We start from the raw sequence: 14,941 nt of genomic DNA on the forward strand, positions 1-14,941 counted from the left end.
GGAAGATTCTACCACAAGTTGGGCACAAATAGCTCACATGGACATTTGGATGGAATGGTGATATCTCTACAGATGCCCCCCACCTCACGTTTCCTTTGAGCTACTGCAATTCTGCTTTGCTCATGGAGCACAGTGCCCCCTTTCATGCGGGCATGCCATGCTGGGTGGTCCTGTGCCAGCATCTCCCGTACTTTCATGTATACTTGGAGTGGGCATTTTCCACAGAAGCAATTTTTCTATCTCTGTCCTTGCAGCCTCCCTTATATTATTCCCAGAAAAGGACCGGCCCTACTCACTGTGTGATATCCCCATGTCCCAACGGCCAGTAAGCTAGAGTTAAGGAATTGATGGTGGTTTGGATATTCTGCTAGGAAGGAGAAAGTATAATCTCACAAACTTTTACCAGGAAAAAGTGAAACACTATCATCCATCCCCATCCTCCATCAAGGGGTTCGGTATAAGGATGTAACTTTGTCCCCTTCAGCATGATGATTGGTTCCACTTCTCTCTCCCTCCTAAGAGAATCCTGTAAGAAAGTGCCCATTTCCTAGTTAGTAGTTTAAACCTCTACTGGACTTAAGTAAGCTTTTAAATCCTGTTCATCTTAGTGGTATCCTGCAGTATACTAATTTTAAAACCCTACTACCTTTCTCATTTACTTTCTCCTTCTTATTTCTGAACTTATAGCATAGGGCCTGACATCACCTAAAAAACTCTGTTCTATCTACACTATACAGTTGTGAGAATTTTCTACAGTTCTTTTGTTTTTTAAACAAAATTGACTTACATATGATGGTCCCTGAGAATTATGCTCTCTCTGCTTTTCTGACTTTCATGCTTAAGGTCTGTGGGTTAGATGGAGATAAGGATTACTCAAGTTATGCAATCAGGGATACCAAAAGCCTGGTCATCTGGAAAACTCTTTGGTCCATCCATTTCGGGGTGTTCTTGAAGTTCTCGCTTATTTGGGGGGAGGGATCTCTTTTGGTTGAATGAAGAACACAGTCCCCTGACACAGGGTCCTTTCCACCCCAATCTCCCATGATGGATCTGGCCAAACCAATTCCCTTTTACTTTCTCATGATGTTAATGTTTTGGGAGATACTTTAATTCAAGAAACAATTAACACCTATTGAATGAAAGTGCTTACAAAGAGGAAGAACTATAGGTTCCCTCTTACTAATATCCTTAATAAAGTCTAATGGTTGGCCCTCACCCAACCTCCAAAAAGACTTGAGGCATCTTAAAGCATCTCCTGAAAGCCCCTCATCTATTAAAGATAATGTTTGAATAGGGCCTAGTTAAAGCACTGCACTGGCATGGATTAGTTTATTAGTTCCCTACAGATCAGGATAGGTGGTGGTAGTCAGGTAGGACAGACCCAGGTCTCAATTAGCATGGCAACACTAAATACCTAAATTGGTGGACTGCGATGGGGGGTAGGACAACCTGGGATTCGGGGAGAAATGTATCCCCACTATAAGTCAAATAAAGCACAAAATTCCATTTCTGTCTTACCTTTTGATGTGAAATTCAGGAAAGAAAGCCTCATCAAGTAAGGCAGTTTAAGAAGAAAAGCAAATTAAATCATCTCTTGGATTTTTACTCCTTTTCAACAGCTTCTTGCTTCAGCATACTGTGAAACGGCACAAGTGAACATTTATAAAAGCCTAAAAAAAAGAGCAGACTGAGCAAAGCCAGGCTGGGTTCCCAATGGACTTTACTTCCTGAAGGGAGGGGCAAGGTTGGTCATTTGATCCCAGGGAAAATTCTTCCCCCTGCGGTCTTAACACTCATCCCTATGCGGCTCAGACTGCTCCAGCCCAAGTTCCTCCACATTCTACAAACCCTACTCCACAAACAACCCCTCCTTTCATTCTTAATCTCTTAAACTTCCATCTTCTGGATTTCTCCTGAATGTTCCTGATTTTTTCCAGTGGTTCTGGGGGCTTTTTCTCTCTTTCCCTCCCTCCCCTCCTTGGACCAGGAGAGTAAGCAGACTTATTCTATTGTCTCCTTTGAAATTCATAACATCCTGTTGTTTTGATCCCTTTCTTAATTTACTTGGGCATAAGGCTGTCTTTCTCTCCATTCTTACCCATCTTTGTCATTGGGACCTTCAGTATTCATGTTGATGACCAAACACCCTGGTCTTCAAATTTAATCAGGTTCCCCCCTCGACCCCAACTCTTGTGACCTCCTTTCAGTCAGTCGTTGAGGGATGATGAGGTTCAAGATGTGATCACCTTCAACTCTGCATTTTACATTGCCTACTCTATGCTTTTTTTTTTTCTGTTCCCGTTGGCTTTTGTGACCCTGCTGTCCTGGTTTTCCTCCAGTAACAGATTCTGTTCCTTAAGTGTGACTGCCTAACACCTAATAAAGTACCTTACCCATTAGGACCTAAATGCTTGTTGATTCTTTCCTATATCGTCAATCCTTCAGAATTATTAGCTCTGTGCAGTTAACTCCTCAGTATATATATACCTGGTCCAATTTTGTCTTTGAATTAGCCCCATATCCTCAGTTTGCCTATTGAACATTTCCATGGATAGCCTGCCTCAGACCTAATTATGTCCTAGACTGAACTCATCTTTGTTAATGAACCTGTCTACTCTATTTCTGTTTCTTTTTTTGGTGGGGCAGTGAGGGTTAAGTGACTTGCCCAGGGTCACACAGCTAATGAGTATCAAGTGTCTGAAGCCAGATTTGAACTCAGGTCCTCCTGAATCCAGGGCTGATGCTTTATCCACTGCACCACCTAGCTGCTTCTGCCTTATTTCTGTTGATGGCACCCCCACCCTCCCCATTACCCATGTCTCTCCCTCAGTATGTATGTCTCACACGGAATAAAGAAATAACCTAACTAGTTTTTCTTATTTCAGGTTTCCCTCTTCCCAGCCAGCCTCTAACAAAGATGCCAAAGTAATTTTCTTAAGGTTCAAGTCTAGCGTCACTGAAAAATCACCAGTTTTCTCTTACCTTTAAGATGGAATGTAGATTCCACCCTGAGGCTGCCTCCATCTGCCTCACCAGCTTTCTTGTCCAATTCCCCTTTCTACCTTCTGTGCTCTTGTCGAGGTAGTGTCCCAGATTTCCTCTCCCACTCCTGAACTAGTCATCCTCTCCAGACAGTCATGAAACCCCTCCATGCTCAAAACACACTCCCTTCACCTGTCAAGGCTCACGTGTCACCTCCAAAAACCCTTTCCCGATTAAAGTGTTATCCTTCCCTTTCTCTGAGTCCCTTGACCTCTTTCAGACTACATTATTTTCTAATTACTTGCCATTCTTCCCTTAGAATTTATGATCCTTGAGGGCATGGATGGGCATTTTTTTGGCAGTGCCAGTAAAGTGATACTTCATTACCTCATGGTGATGTGAAGGTGACCTTGAATTCTTGAAGATGCAGCCAGCAGAATAGAAGTTCTGGCAAGAGCCAAAAAGGTTTAAGATTATGGGTCTAGTGGTATTTACCAATTGGTTATCAGCCTGGCTTAAGTGTGGACAGGTTCATGATCAAGTTGGCTACAGGGTGATGAAACATTTGTGGTGGTAGGACTACAGGAGGATGACAAAAGCCTGGATCCTTTGTAGTATTTCTAGTTGCTTCTAACGTAGTAGGCGCATAAATGGTTGATTGATCTGAACTATATTAAGTCCCCTTAAAAAATGTCCCTTATAACCACCCCGTGAAGTAGATAATACATATAAGTTAAATGTATAAGATGGGGATTCGTTTTCTGACTCCCAATTTTTTTCTCAACACACTTCATAGCAATACACGGGATCCAGAAATATCTCAATCTGCTGCAGTGATGGGCTGAATATAACACAATGCTGGCATTTACTAAGAATAAATGTGAACGCCTTCACCTAGATTAGGAAAAAATCCAATCAGTTCAGGACAGCATGGGGATGATGGGGCTAGAAAACAGCTCAAAGTCCATCGACAGGTGTGGCATTTGGGTCCTGTGTCAGCAGCATTAGTGTCTATTGGTTAGACTACACCAAGGATAGGGAGGTGACCTTTGGCTCTGGATGTCACAATTAGGAAAGATACTGACAGAAATGAACCGCTCCCAGAAGGCAAACAAGAGGTGAAGATTTAACATGCTCTGAGGCAAACCTTGGAGCCATCTCCCCTCGTCTGAGCGTGTGTCTTATACAAGTCATCTTCAGAGGGCAGCCCTAGCACGAGTGGATTGGAAAATGAAGACAGGCAGATTTTGGCTTGATACATGGAAGAACTTCCTAACAAGCTGAAAACAGGCATTCAATAAATATTTATTGCATGAAAGTATGTTAGAGAAATATTTTCTCCTACTGTAAAATTAGTTTCTTCCTAATCTTGGTGATAGCTGCTCTCAATGTAGAGCAACAAGGATTAAATTTCACTTTTATGAGATCAAACATCTGTTTGCCTGCTTATATGTGGTTCTGCATTAAGTACCATATAACTTGAAGAGAGCACATTCCTTACTTTCAGAAAGTTAATTTTTTTCCTCCCACCTCTCCCATTTTTTTCTGTTTGCTAGTGAAATTAAGGTTATTTAGGCATCATACCTCCACCACTGGACACCACTCTTATGGAGAAGGCAGGGGCTTTAGGAAAACTTTGGAAAGGTAGGTGTGTAGTTGGGACCCTGGGCCTTTTAAAAAATAGAAAATGTTGATCCAACATTGTTTAGGCTATATGATACAGATATTTTATATGGTCTAGGAAAAGCTCAGTGCTTTTCTCCAGCTATATTTATTGACCATACCCAAAGTCCAGCGATACAAGAGCAACTTGATCTTGACAGGTATCTTAAAACATTACTACCCTTCTCACTCAGTGCTTACCAAAGGCAACTTTAAAATAACAAACAGGAAAGAAGCAAGTGTTACATTTAATGGCTGGCCTAAGTACTGGCACTAAAAGTGGAGCAAGATAAGAGAAATGAGATGGAAAGACTGGTTTGAATTCTACAATTGTTTGGAGACTAGGTCTGAGAGGTCAAGATGCCATTTTGTGCACAGCCACCGTGATGCCATCATGTTTCTGGATCATTATATTCCTGAAAGGCAAAGCAGAGGAAATGTGACAATGTCTATCCAAACAGGTGGTGTCATCATAGGCTGGTCTCCAGCTTAATGACCACAGAACCATTCTATCTGCTTTATTACTGGGAAACAGTAGGAGTTCAAATACTTGGGATGTCGCATTATAAAATAGCTTGGTTATAGGTCACTGCTATCACAGAGAAAAATGACTTCTTTCAGGAGAAAGCTTTTTTCCCCTTAGTTCAATGGAATACCAGGTCTACATCTGTAAAATGTCCTATTAGATCTATCTTTAGTCTCTTCAGGTGTTAATTAACCTGACTTGCTAATGTCGGAACTGAGGCTCTGAGGTTGAATAAAATTTGTTTAAGGTCATAATAGATTACGAAAACTAGGACTGAGCATAGCTAAAAAACTACCGACCTATTTGCTGTCATTATTTTGGGCGGGGGGTGGGTGGGTGGGTGGGGGTGCAATGAGGGTTAAGTGACTTGCTCAGGGTCATACAGCTAGTGTCAAGTGTCTGAGGCTGGATTTGAACTCAGGTCCTCCTGAATCCAGGGCCAATGCTTTATCCACTGCGCCACCTAGCTACCCCCTGTCCTTGTACTTTTAAAGATGAGGCTGTTCATGTCCCAAAGGATCTGTGAATAGATTTCTGGGGGGTTTGTGAATTTGGATGGGAAAATAAAAATTACATCTTTAGTTTCCCTAGCCTATGAATTGAGCATCCTTCAGTTATGAATGTAGAGGAGAAAAAAAACCCAAACAAACCAAACCCAACCTTATTCTGAAAAGGGGTCCATATCTATAGGCTTTACCAGGCTGCCAAAGGTGTTCATAAAACACAAAAAGATCAAGAATCTCTGCTTTAAACGACACATAAAGGACATATGGAAAACCTTTCCAGTCAGCCCAATGCTAGCATTGAAATGTGAGTGAACAATGGAGGAACAACTCTTATTTTATATAAAAGTTCTCATCAATAATGGGAAAGGGAAAGATTTGAAAACCTAAACTGTATGTACTCACCCGTTGTCTGACTCTAAACAGACCACAGGAATGTCTGTGGGGTCAGAGGTTAGTTTAGCTGCTTGTTGGGCTAGGACAGAGATCACCCCAGCATGTTCATCTGACAGGGTTCCACGGCCTGAAAGATACAGAAATGCTCCAAACTAAGCATCTGCTATTTGGGGTAAGGATAGTAATAAATATGTAGAGTTACCATTCAATTTAGAACGTTTTTATTTACAGCTGTCTACACTAACTGCTGACTATATCTACACGGTCAAGTTAATCAGTTAATTGTCAGTCCTTAAATGAAAGGGCCACCACAAAGCTCTGCCCTAAATTTTCATGATCCCTCCCATCAAGGGAATGAAAGCTGTATTTCAAATCAATCTTAAAGTCACATATATTCAGTTATGCAAAGTTAACTGAAATAAGTAAGAGCTTGATAAAACAAGTTAATTTTGGGGGGGCAGTTTGACTTCATTTACTCAACTCAACCACATATGTCCCCTAAAGCCCTTTGTCTAGGAACATTAATAAGGCCAACTCACCTTGACAATGTCTCTGCCGTGGAGGCACTTTATTTCTTGATTAGAATAATCTGACTTTTTATATCCTGAGGCCAAATCCTCCTAAATTAACTAATGCTAGTAAGATTGGGTTTTTATTGATGCTTTATTTCTGTCTTGGGATAATGGGTAAGCCTCAGGTTCTACAAACCAACAGTAATAAGTTTGCATTGAAATATGTTAGCAGCTACAAGAAACAAGCAAAGTCTAATTGTGTCTGAAACTAAGCTAGGTAATAGACATGTCACAACCACAGATTATGTGAATTTATTGCTGATATGTTGTCTGAGACATAAAACAAAGGGACTCAGTGTTGTTTTATAGGACTGGAGGAAGCCTCTTGGGGGACACAAAGTCAAGTTTCAGAATTTAGGCATTTGAATTCTAAATGAGTTTTGCCAGTGAATCTAGACAGTAACTTTAACCCTTTAACTTCCCTACTATCACAGATTGCATTAGTATCCTTTTCATACAGGACTCCAGCATGGGTTAAAAGCCAGGACAGCCAGGTCCAGTACTGACTGTAGCATCATCTGGCTTTGTGGCCATGGACAGTAACAATCTCTCCATAGTGCCAGCTCATTTGAACTCAGGTCCTCCTGACTCCAGGGCTGGTGCTCTATCCACTGTGCCACCTAGCTGCCCTAGGGATAGCTTTTTATCGGTGCCCTCACAAAAGTATTCAAAATGTCTTTTCTCTGAGCTTTTAAACATCAAATAAAAGGCTTATTCCCACATACATAACCACCACAAATCCCATCTGAATATAGCTTGGTTTTCCTTAAGCTGTCCTGCTTGTTGATGTTTCCTTCTGTGCATCTAAAACAATGCTTCGTAACCCTCTTTAGCCCCCTGGTGTCATTGTCCTTCTTCCACTAAAAACAACAACCACAAAACAAAACAACTTCACAAAAACATTTTTCTGACCTCCCTATGAAGACCTGCTTGAAAGGTTTCAAAGAAGGACCTGCTGAAAACCTGTAGTTGTCAGAGGAGCAGCCCAGCCCATCTGAGAGATAAACAGAAAGTTCAGCTGCCATTCTTGTTTTTTAGCTGCAGCAAATCAACTAAATACACATTTATCAAGTGCCTGTTGTGTTCCTGGCCCTATGCTGGGGATACAATGAAAATAAAATAAAACCAAACCAGTCCCAGCCCTTAGATGGTGATGTACACAACTGTAAAAGAACATTAATGAAAGATGGAGATGACACCAACACAGTCTAGGGAGATAGGAGGAAAGGGCTCCCATAGGAGTGGGCACTGAAACAATTCTAAGAAGCAACAAGGAGAAGTTTTTTGGCAATGTGGGAGTGGGGGCAGCCTATGCAAAAACAAAGATGGAAGAGGGTGTGTTAAGTTCTGGAGATAGATAAGGCCTGGTATGGCTGGAATAGAGTGTATGAGGCAGAATATGATGAAACAAGGCAGTTAAGATAAGCCAAGCTAAGAAAGAATCATGCAGGGGACAAACCCCTCTACACATGAACTCTGACCACAAGAAAGCCACAGAACTTCTCTGAATTTTAGATGATTCAGCAGTAAAATGGGGTAGAAGACTTAGAGGGCTTGCCTCACAAGGCTGTTTTGAGGCCCAAATGAGATGTCTATTAAGTAGTGTCAAAGCCAAGGAGTTTGTTCTTTATGCTCTAGGCAATGGGGAGACACGAGATTTTGGGTAAGGGGCATGTCATGGTCAGACCTGAATTAGGGTGGTAATTTTGGTAGCTGAGAGAATGGAGAGACTGGGAGCACAGAGACTTATACAATACAAAAGTCTAGGCAAGAAATGATGGAAGCTCTGAATTAGGATGGTAGCTATCTGGGGGGAGGGGAAGAGGGAGCAGAATAAATAAGAGTTGACAAGTGATTGGACTGGGGGAGAGGGAGAAGGAAAAGCTAAGGATGTGAGAATGGGGGACTGAGAGTCCCTCAACACAAATAGGGAATTTTATGGGAGGACATTTAAAGGTGAAGATAATAGTTCTGTTCTGAATGAATTAAGTTTGCAATAATCTATTGTACATCCAGGGGATGCCCAGCAGACAATTTTCTGGGAAAAGATCAGAGCTAGAAGCACAGAGTCATCAGTGTAAAGATAAATTGAACCTATGAAAACAAATGAAACCAGGGAGAACATATACACAGAAGGGAGACCAAGACAGTTCTCGAGGATCAACCACATTAAGGAGGTAGTAGATGCATTTCAGCAAAGGAGACATCTCATAGGATGAACCAGGAGAGATCAATGCCAAAGAAGCCAAGTAAGGAGAATATATTCAAGAAGGGTTAGTCAGTAATGTAAAAGCTTCAGAGATATCAAGGTGCGTGAGGACTGAAGAAATGCCACTGGATTCAGCAGGTAAGAGAAACTTGGAGGAAGCCCACTTAAGAGGGTTTGAGAAATGAGTGTCTGGTAAAGAAAGAGATGCTTAGAGAATAGACGGTTCTCTTGAGTTTGGCACTGAAAATGAATGACAGTATGTGGGGAGGGCAGAGGCAAATCAACTTTTTATACAACGGAGCAGGTGATCTTAATTATAGCTTGGGGGAGAGGTGGGGTTAGTAGATGGGGAACAGATATCTCCCAGTCCTAAATAATCTCCCAAATAATCCCTAGTTATATAACTACCTAATACTAGAATCCAGGAATGATTGATGAAACAGGCTTTTTGAAGATGAGATTGAGGGCAGACGATGGGTTTGCCTTTTTAGGGAGGGCTACGTCTTTCCCAGAGACTGATGAAAAGGAGAGATAGGATGGGTATTGAGATGTGCAAGAGTTTTTAGGTGTAGAACAGGGGAAAGGGGGTTGGATGGGGACACTGCTTAATGTTGATTTTCTCAATTAAGCAGGAGACAAGAACATCTGTCAAAAAGGGCAGCATCTGTCAAAAAAGGCACCAAAAAAGGCAGCAGTGATTGTTGGGGGGTGCAGAGTGGGGAGCCACCAAAAGAAAAATTCGCAAGAATCCATCAAGAGTTAAAAGGTTGCACTGAGGACCCAATTGAGATTATGTAACAAATCAGTAGTGGAACCAGTTAGATAAATTGTTTGATTTCTTCCAGTGACAATTCGCAAAAATCTACACTAAGTTGAAGATGAACGTTTTCAATAATGAAGAGTAGCTACACAATAAAAACACAGAATTCTAAAGTACTGGAAATTCTAGTCACAGGAATAGTTCAGAGACACAAAGTGTAGATGATGTGGGATGGAATTTGGGGTCAAATTGATTGTGAATTGTCCCAAAAAAATTACAAGACTCCGTGACTCAGTTTCCCAAGTTTTATTGCAATACTGTGAATGATCACAGGGAGATGAGGGGGTTGCTGTGGTCAGACAGTATTGCAATAATACACCACCCATTTTCTTTTCCAGGCCAGTGCAATCAGATTTGTCCCAATTTGTCCCTTAATTCTCCTTTCTCTTAAAGTCATTTGTTTCTTGTTGGCTACATACAATTTTCTCCTTACTCCCTTTTCCCAATTACTAATGATGTGGGCTGGAATTTGGGGTCAAAATGATTGTCCCAAAAGAATTACAAGACCCAGTGACTCAGTTTCCCAAGTTTTATTGCAATACTGTGGGTGACCACAGGGAGAGAACCAGAATATTGGAAAGGTATCTCTCAAATAAGGAAAGGAAAGACAGTTATATTTATCATATGGATAAACTGATTATCAGTCTCATTATAATAATCTCCACCTAGGGGTGTTACAAGGGAGGGCTTATCCTAATTTGAAGTTCCTGGGGGTCCTAAGCCAACCCCAGAGGTGGGTACCTTTTTCAGTGGAGGTGTGTTTTGGCGGTTTACACTTCATAAGGTGAATCTGGGGACAAATTTGGCCTTTTTTGCACATGTCTCTTTCTGATTCCCATGGCTAGTTTCAAAATATAATAATTTTTCATTAGAATTTCTATAGGTTGTCTTTTCCCTTTATTGTTATTTTGACCTGACCTGTTCTGGTCTGTTATGGATGTTGATCACTATGGGTACGAGAACCTAACATAAATTATCCATTAACTGGGATCTGACTCCCTTTTAGAGCTAACATCTGTATTAGAGCTTGGGTCTTAGGTTTTTCTATTAACCCTTTTTTGCCTCCTACATCATAGACAGATGTATCCCTCTATCCCTTTATAAAATGTCCTGAACACCATAATCACCAAGACTAACAATGTCTGCATCAATCAGGGCATTCTGTATATCAGTTTGTATGCCTGTCAATTCCCTTCTTAAAAACCACCGGTGGCCAATTAGGTACCTGTGACCTGGTCTTGTTATCTGTGACACTCCATCTCGCGGGTAAAGCTTTTTCAATGGTTGTCCCGGTCTGTATTACTCTTCCTCTTCACACGGCTCCCTCCTCCATACCCCGCCCCCCCCCCCAACCCCCAAGGGTTGTAAGTCCCATCTTCAGCAAGAGGCTTTCTATCTGGTCCTCCCCAGCAGGGGTAGCCTTTCCTCTGATTACCTTCCATTAAAACTCTCTGTATTTTGTATCTGCCGAGTCGTTTGTGTGTTATCTCCCCCCATCCCCATCAGAATACGGGGTCTTTACCTCCTTCGGTATCCCCAGCGCTCTGGCAACGCCCCGCACACAGTAGGCGCGTTATGCACGTTCACAGTATCAGAAAACCCGGTACCACTCAATCTTCCTCCTTTCACGTCCCCACCAGAAATGGGCACTAGAAATGGGGGAAGCCGGGGGGGTGTGCTGGCGACTCCCCCCTCCCCAGGGTCCCCGAGTCGGGGTGACAAGGACCGGGGTCCACGCTCGACCTCGAACACACTACTTACAGCCCAGGTTCAGTCCCTGCGAGTCCGTGCACAGGACGCCCACGATGGACGGGTTCTTCATCCTAACACAGACCAGACGCCGAGGTTACGGGAGCGAACCATATGAGGCTCCCCCACGGCCCCGCAGCCCGACCGTGGCGCTCGGGGCCGTAAAGTACCCGAGGCCGAGGCTGCGGATGCTGACAGCCGAGGGCTGAGCAGATAACGCGCAGTCTCCCTTCCCTTCCTCCCAGGCCGCGCCTCAAGGCTGCCACCGGCGTGCTCGGCCCGCCCGTGCCCACACTACCCACGTGTCCTCAAGATGCTGCTCCAGGGTCGCCTCCATCTCGGGTCGCGACAGGGGATTCAGTCCAGGCCGGTTTCTGAGCTTCGAGTCATGTGACCACCACCTCTGGCCCGTGATGCGATCACGTGGCTTCAGCGGTCCCGGCGCATCAGCCACGGGGACGGGGTTTCTGACGGGACAAAAATCATCAATTCGCGTTAGAAATTAAAAACACCTCCCTTCTGTCCACTTCCTCCCGCTGTGTCAGGAGTCCGGAACCTGCGCAGACGCCGACTAGCGGCGTACGGTATCCACAGGCCCCTCACTGGGAAGGAGAGAGGACGCCACCTCCAAGACCTCGGGCGGCGGAGGCGCGGCTTCTGGGCGTCAAGGCCTCTGGTTGTCATGGTTACTCGGAAGCCAGCGCAGTGAGTGGTGGGGGGAGGGGAATGGGGCCAGGAGGCGCATCCGCGACTGCGCGCAACCTCGATACGGTGCTAGTTGGCCTCCTTCTTCCTCCCCTCCACTCCCTCCCCCTTCCCCTTCCCTCCGGCAGGGATCCTTTTCATCTGGGGTCTCCCTGACCTCCGAGTCGCCCGCTCCTCATTTCCGCCTCCTGGCTTCCTTCCGGAGTTCCCGCAGCCCTCCCTTGATCGTGGTGTCCCCCTCCGGGATCACCCCCAATTTATTCTGTGTCCGTCATAATCATTCATGCCGTCTCCCCCATCAGATTGTGAGCCCCTCGAGCTCAAGGACTGGATTATGTTTGTTTTATGTTTTATGTTCTTTGGCTCCCCAGACCTTAGCAGTGCCTGGTACACACTAGGCCCTTGGCAAAGACACTGAGAGGTTTGCCATTTTCTTTTCTTTTTCTTTTTTTTAATGTTTTTTGTTTTGTTTTATTTTTTTAAAATCTGAATAGAATTTTATTTTCCAAAATATATGTAAAAACAAAATTTTAACATCAATTTTTAAAAAACTTTGTGTTCTAACTTTTCTTCCCCCCTCCATTTCCATCCCCCACCCACAAGAACTCAATCAATTCAAAATAAGTTATACATGAGTAGTCATGGAAACATTCCCATATTAGCTAGTTGTGAGAGAAAACAGTCAAAAAACACAAAACTTCAGATTAAGGAATTGCCATTTTCTTTTCCAGTAGACTAAGGCAAACGAGATTCAGTGACTTGTCCAGGGTCACACAGCTAGTCAGTGTCTGAGGTCACATTTGAACTCCCGCCTTTCTGATTCTGGGCCCCGTGTTTTAACCTAGCTGCCCTCATTCTCTGTAGTGTAGCATTATCTTAAGCCGCCCGACCGCCCCATTCAGCCATCAGATTTAGCAAGGAGAGATTGTGGGTAGCTTCAGAGAGGACAGTTTCTTTTCTGTTGTTTTTTTCCCCAGGGGTTAAGTGACTTGCCCAGGATCACACAGGAGAGGACAGTTTCAGTTGAATGGTTGGGTCAGAAGCTAAGGAATCATTAGAACCTTTCTACATTTTTCACCATCGTTACTGTCTCCCTTCTTCCCTTACCAATTCCCTCGAAGCCTAGAAGGATCCTGTATTAAATAAACATAAATGCAAGGCCATGGACAAGAGAAGTTCACACAAGTCAAGTCTTCCTTGTCCTGTTTATGTAGTTAAGAATTGGGGGGTGGGGGAAGCTAAGACTTCCTCCTTCCTTTTACCTTCTTTTTTTTCTTTTTCTCTCTTCCTCTCATTTAAGTTTTGATATGTTTTATTATTTTTGGGGGGGGCAGGGCAATGAGGGTTAAGTGACTTGCCCAGGGTCACACAGCTAGTAGGTGTCAAGTGTCTGAGGCCAGATTTGAACTCAGGTCCTCCTGAATCCAGGGCCAGTGCTTTATCCACTGAGCTACCTAGCTGCCCTTATTTTTTACATTATAATAATTTTCCAATGTTTTTCCTAACCTTCGTAGAGTCTTCCCTTATAACAAAGAAAAAGAGTGAGGTAAAACTATTCATCAGTAACCTATACCTGTAGACAACTCTCCACCACCTCTTCTCCAGAATGGAGACTGGTTCTTACACTTAATTATATTCTTTCCTCTGTGTTGTCTTCATTTACATTTCTCTATATATCATTTCATGAACATCTTACCATGTTCCTTTCTACATATGACTAGCAGTGGGATCTCCGAGTCAAAAAATATAAACATTTCAGTGACTATTGGCACATAATTCCAAATAGTTTTCCAGAATGTTTGGACCAAGAGCCTGGATTTTAAAAATACCAAGTTCACAGAACGGACGAGATATTTAGAGCCTGAAGGAACATTTCATCCAAGCCCATTTTCTACAGATGGGGAAACAGGGACCAGAGAGATATTAAGTGATTTGCCAATAGACATAGAAGTCTGGCATTTGAATCCAAGTGCTCAGACTGCAAACCCAATGCCACTGTACTATAGGCTAGGTATCAATTCTTCCAGGACCTTGCCTGCTAATGCCCCCTTTGGGGACTCCCATCAACTGTGGGGTTATGAATGAATGCCCAGTTTACTCTTTGTTACATATGGATATGAGAGGACATCTTCTGACTGGTGGAGGGCTACTTCTCATTTAGAAGCTGAGATGTGCTTACAGAGCAGTGAATCAGAGGGAGGGAAGGAGGGGCTTGTGGCCTACTGTGCCGCCAGAGGGCACTAAGCCCACAGCCAAAACCAGTCCACTGTCACGAAGGAGACAGCTGGCTTGGGAGAATAACCACCACTCTTTCAGAGTCAGAGGAACCTTTGAGATCATGGACTTAGTTCAGCCTTCTAATCTTACCTCAAGGAGGTGGTCACTTGTTCAAGGTCGACCACCAGAGCAGATGGCACAAGCAGAACTCTAAACATGGTTTGTCTTTTTCTTTCAGTCCAATATTTTCAGGATGTGCTGGGCTTGTAGTGGTTAAAATATAATTTTAAGACCGGTCTCTGTTCTCAAGGTGCTTACAATGCAGCTGGGAATACGTGAGAAAAAGATAACAACATGATAACTGCCAAATGAATGTTAAAGCCCTCTCCCTAACCCCATGTGATCCCCCTTAAAACTTCATATGACTTGTTAATGAACATTTTAGGTCAGCATCATTTTTTTAAAAAATCACAATGCCTCATGGCTAAGCTGTGCCAATATAATAAAAATGACAATACTACCAAAATTAATATACACTTTTAATGCTATCCCATCCAAATTATCAAGAGACTACTTCACAGAGCTGGATAAAATAACAAA

General features: G+C 43.2%; 2 protein-coding genes across 3 annotated transcripts in view; both read right to left on the minus strand.

Moving 5' to 3' along the window:
* Positions 1-4,586, minus strand: part of SLC16A4 (solute carrier family 16 member 4) — a 32,936-nt gene extending 28,350 nt beyond the window's left edge. For both annotated transcript variants that reach the window (XM_044002136.1, XM_044002135.1), the window contains exons 1-4: positions 2,983-4,586; positions 1,519-1,636; positions 788-845; positions 404-526 (exon numbers count right to left, since the gene is read on the minus strand). In XM_044002136.1, coding sequence (XP_043858071.1) covers positions 404-487 — 84 coding nt within the window. In that variant the 5' untranslated portion in view covers positions 488-526; positions 788-845; positions 1,519-1,636; positions 2,983-4,586. The remainder of the gene's footprint in view (positions 1-403; positions 527-787; positions 846-1,518; positions 1,637-2,982) is intronic.
* A 148-nt stretch (positions 4,587-4,734) lies between these two features.
* On the minus strand, positions 4,735-11,881 carry LAMTOR5 (late endosomal/lysosomal adaptor, MAPK and MTOR activator 5). The gene is made up of 4 exons (XM_044002137.1): positions 11,722-11,881; positions 11,432-11,493; positions 6,079-6,196; positions 4,735-5,060 (listed from the first exon to the last, which is right to left on the minus strand). Exons 1-4 carry the CDS (start codon positions 11,754-11,756, stop codon positions 5,000-5,002), a joined length of 276 nt encoding a protein of 91 aa, XP_043858072.1. The 5' UTR covers positions 11,757-11,881; the 3' UTR covers positions 4,735-4,999.
* Positions 11,882-14,941: the final 3,060 nt, after the last annotated feature.

The sequence above is a fragment of the Dromiciops gliroides genome, chromosome 4 (genome assembly GCF_019393635.1).
Source record: "Dromiciops gliroides isolate mDroGli1 chromosome 4, mDroGli1.pri, whole genome shotgun sequence".
NCBI lineage: Eukaryota > Metazoa > Chordata > Mammalia > Microbiotheria > Microbiotheriidae > Dromiciops > Dromiciops gliroides.

What these genes read in the sequence shown, in the direction of transcription:
- LAMTOR5 (XM_044002137.1), bottom strand. Translation starts at nt 11,756, where the DNA reads ATGGAGGCGACCCTGGAGCAGCATCTTGAGGACAC. An exon ending in GAGCAGCATCTTGAGGACAC is followed by an intron (nt 11,494 to 11,721) that starts GTGGGTAGTGTG and finishes GGTCTGTGTTAG; the next exon opens with GATGAAGAACCCGTCCATCG. An exon ending in TGTTTAGAGTCAGACAACGG is followed by an intron (nt 5,061 to 6,078) that starts GTGAGTACATAC and finishes TTTGCCTTTCAG; the next exon opens with GAATATAATGATCCAGAAAC.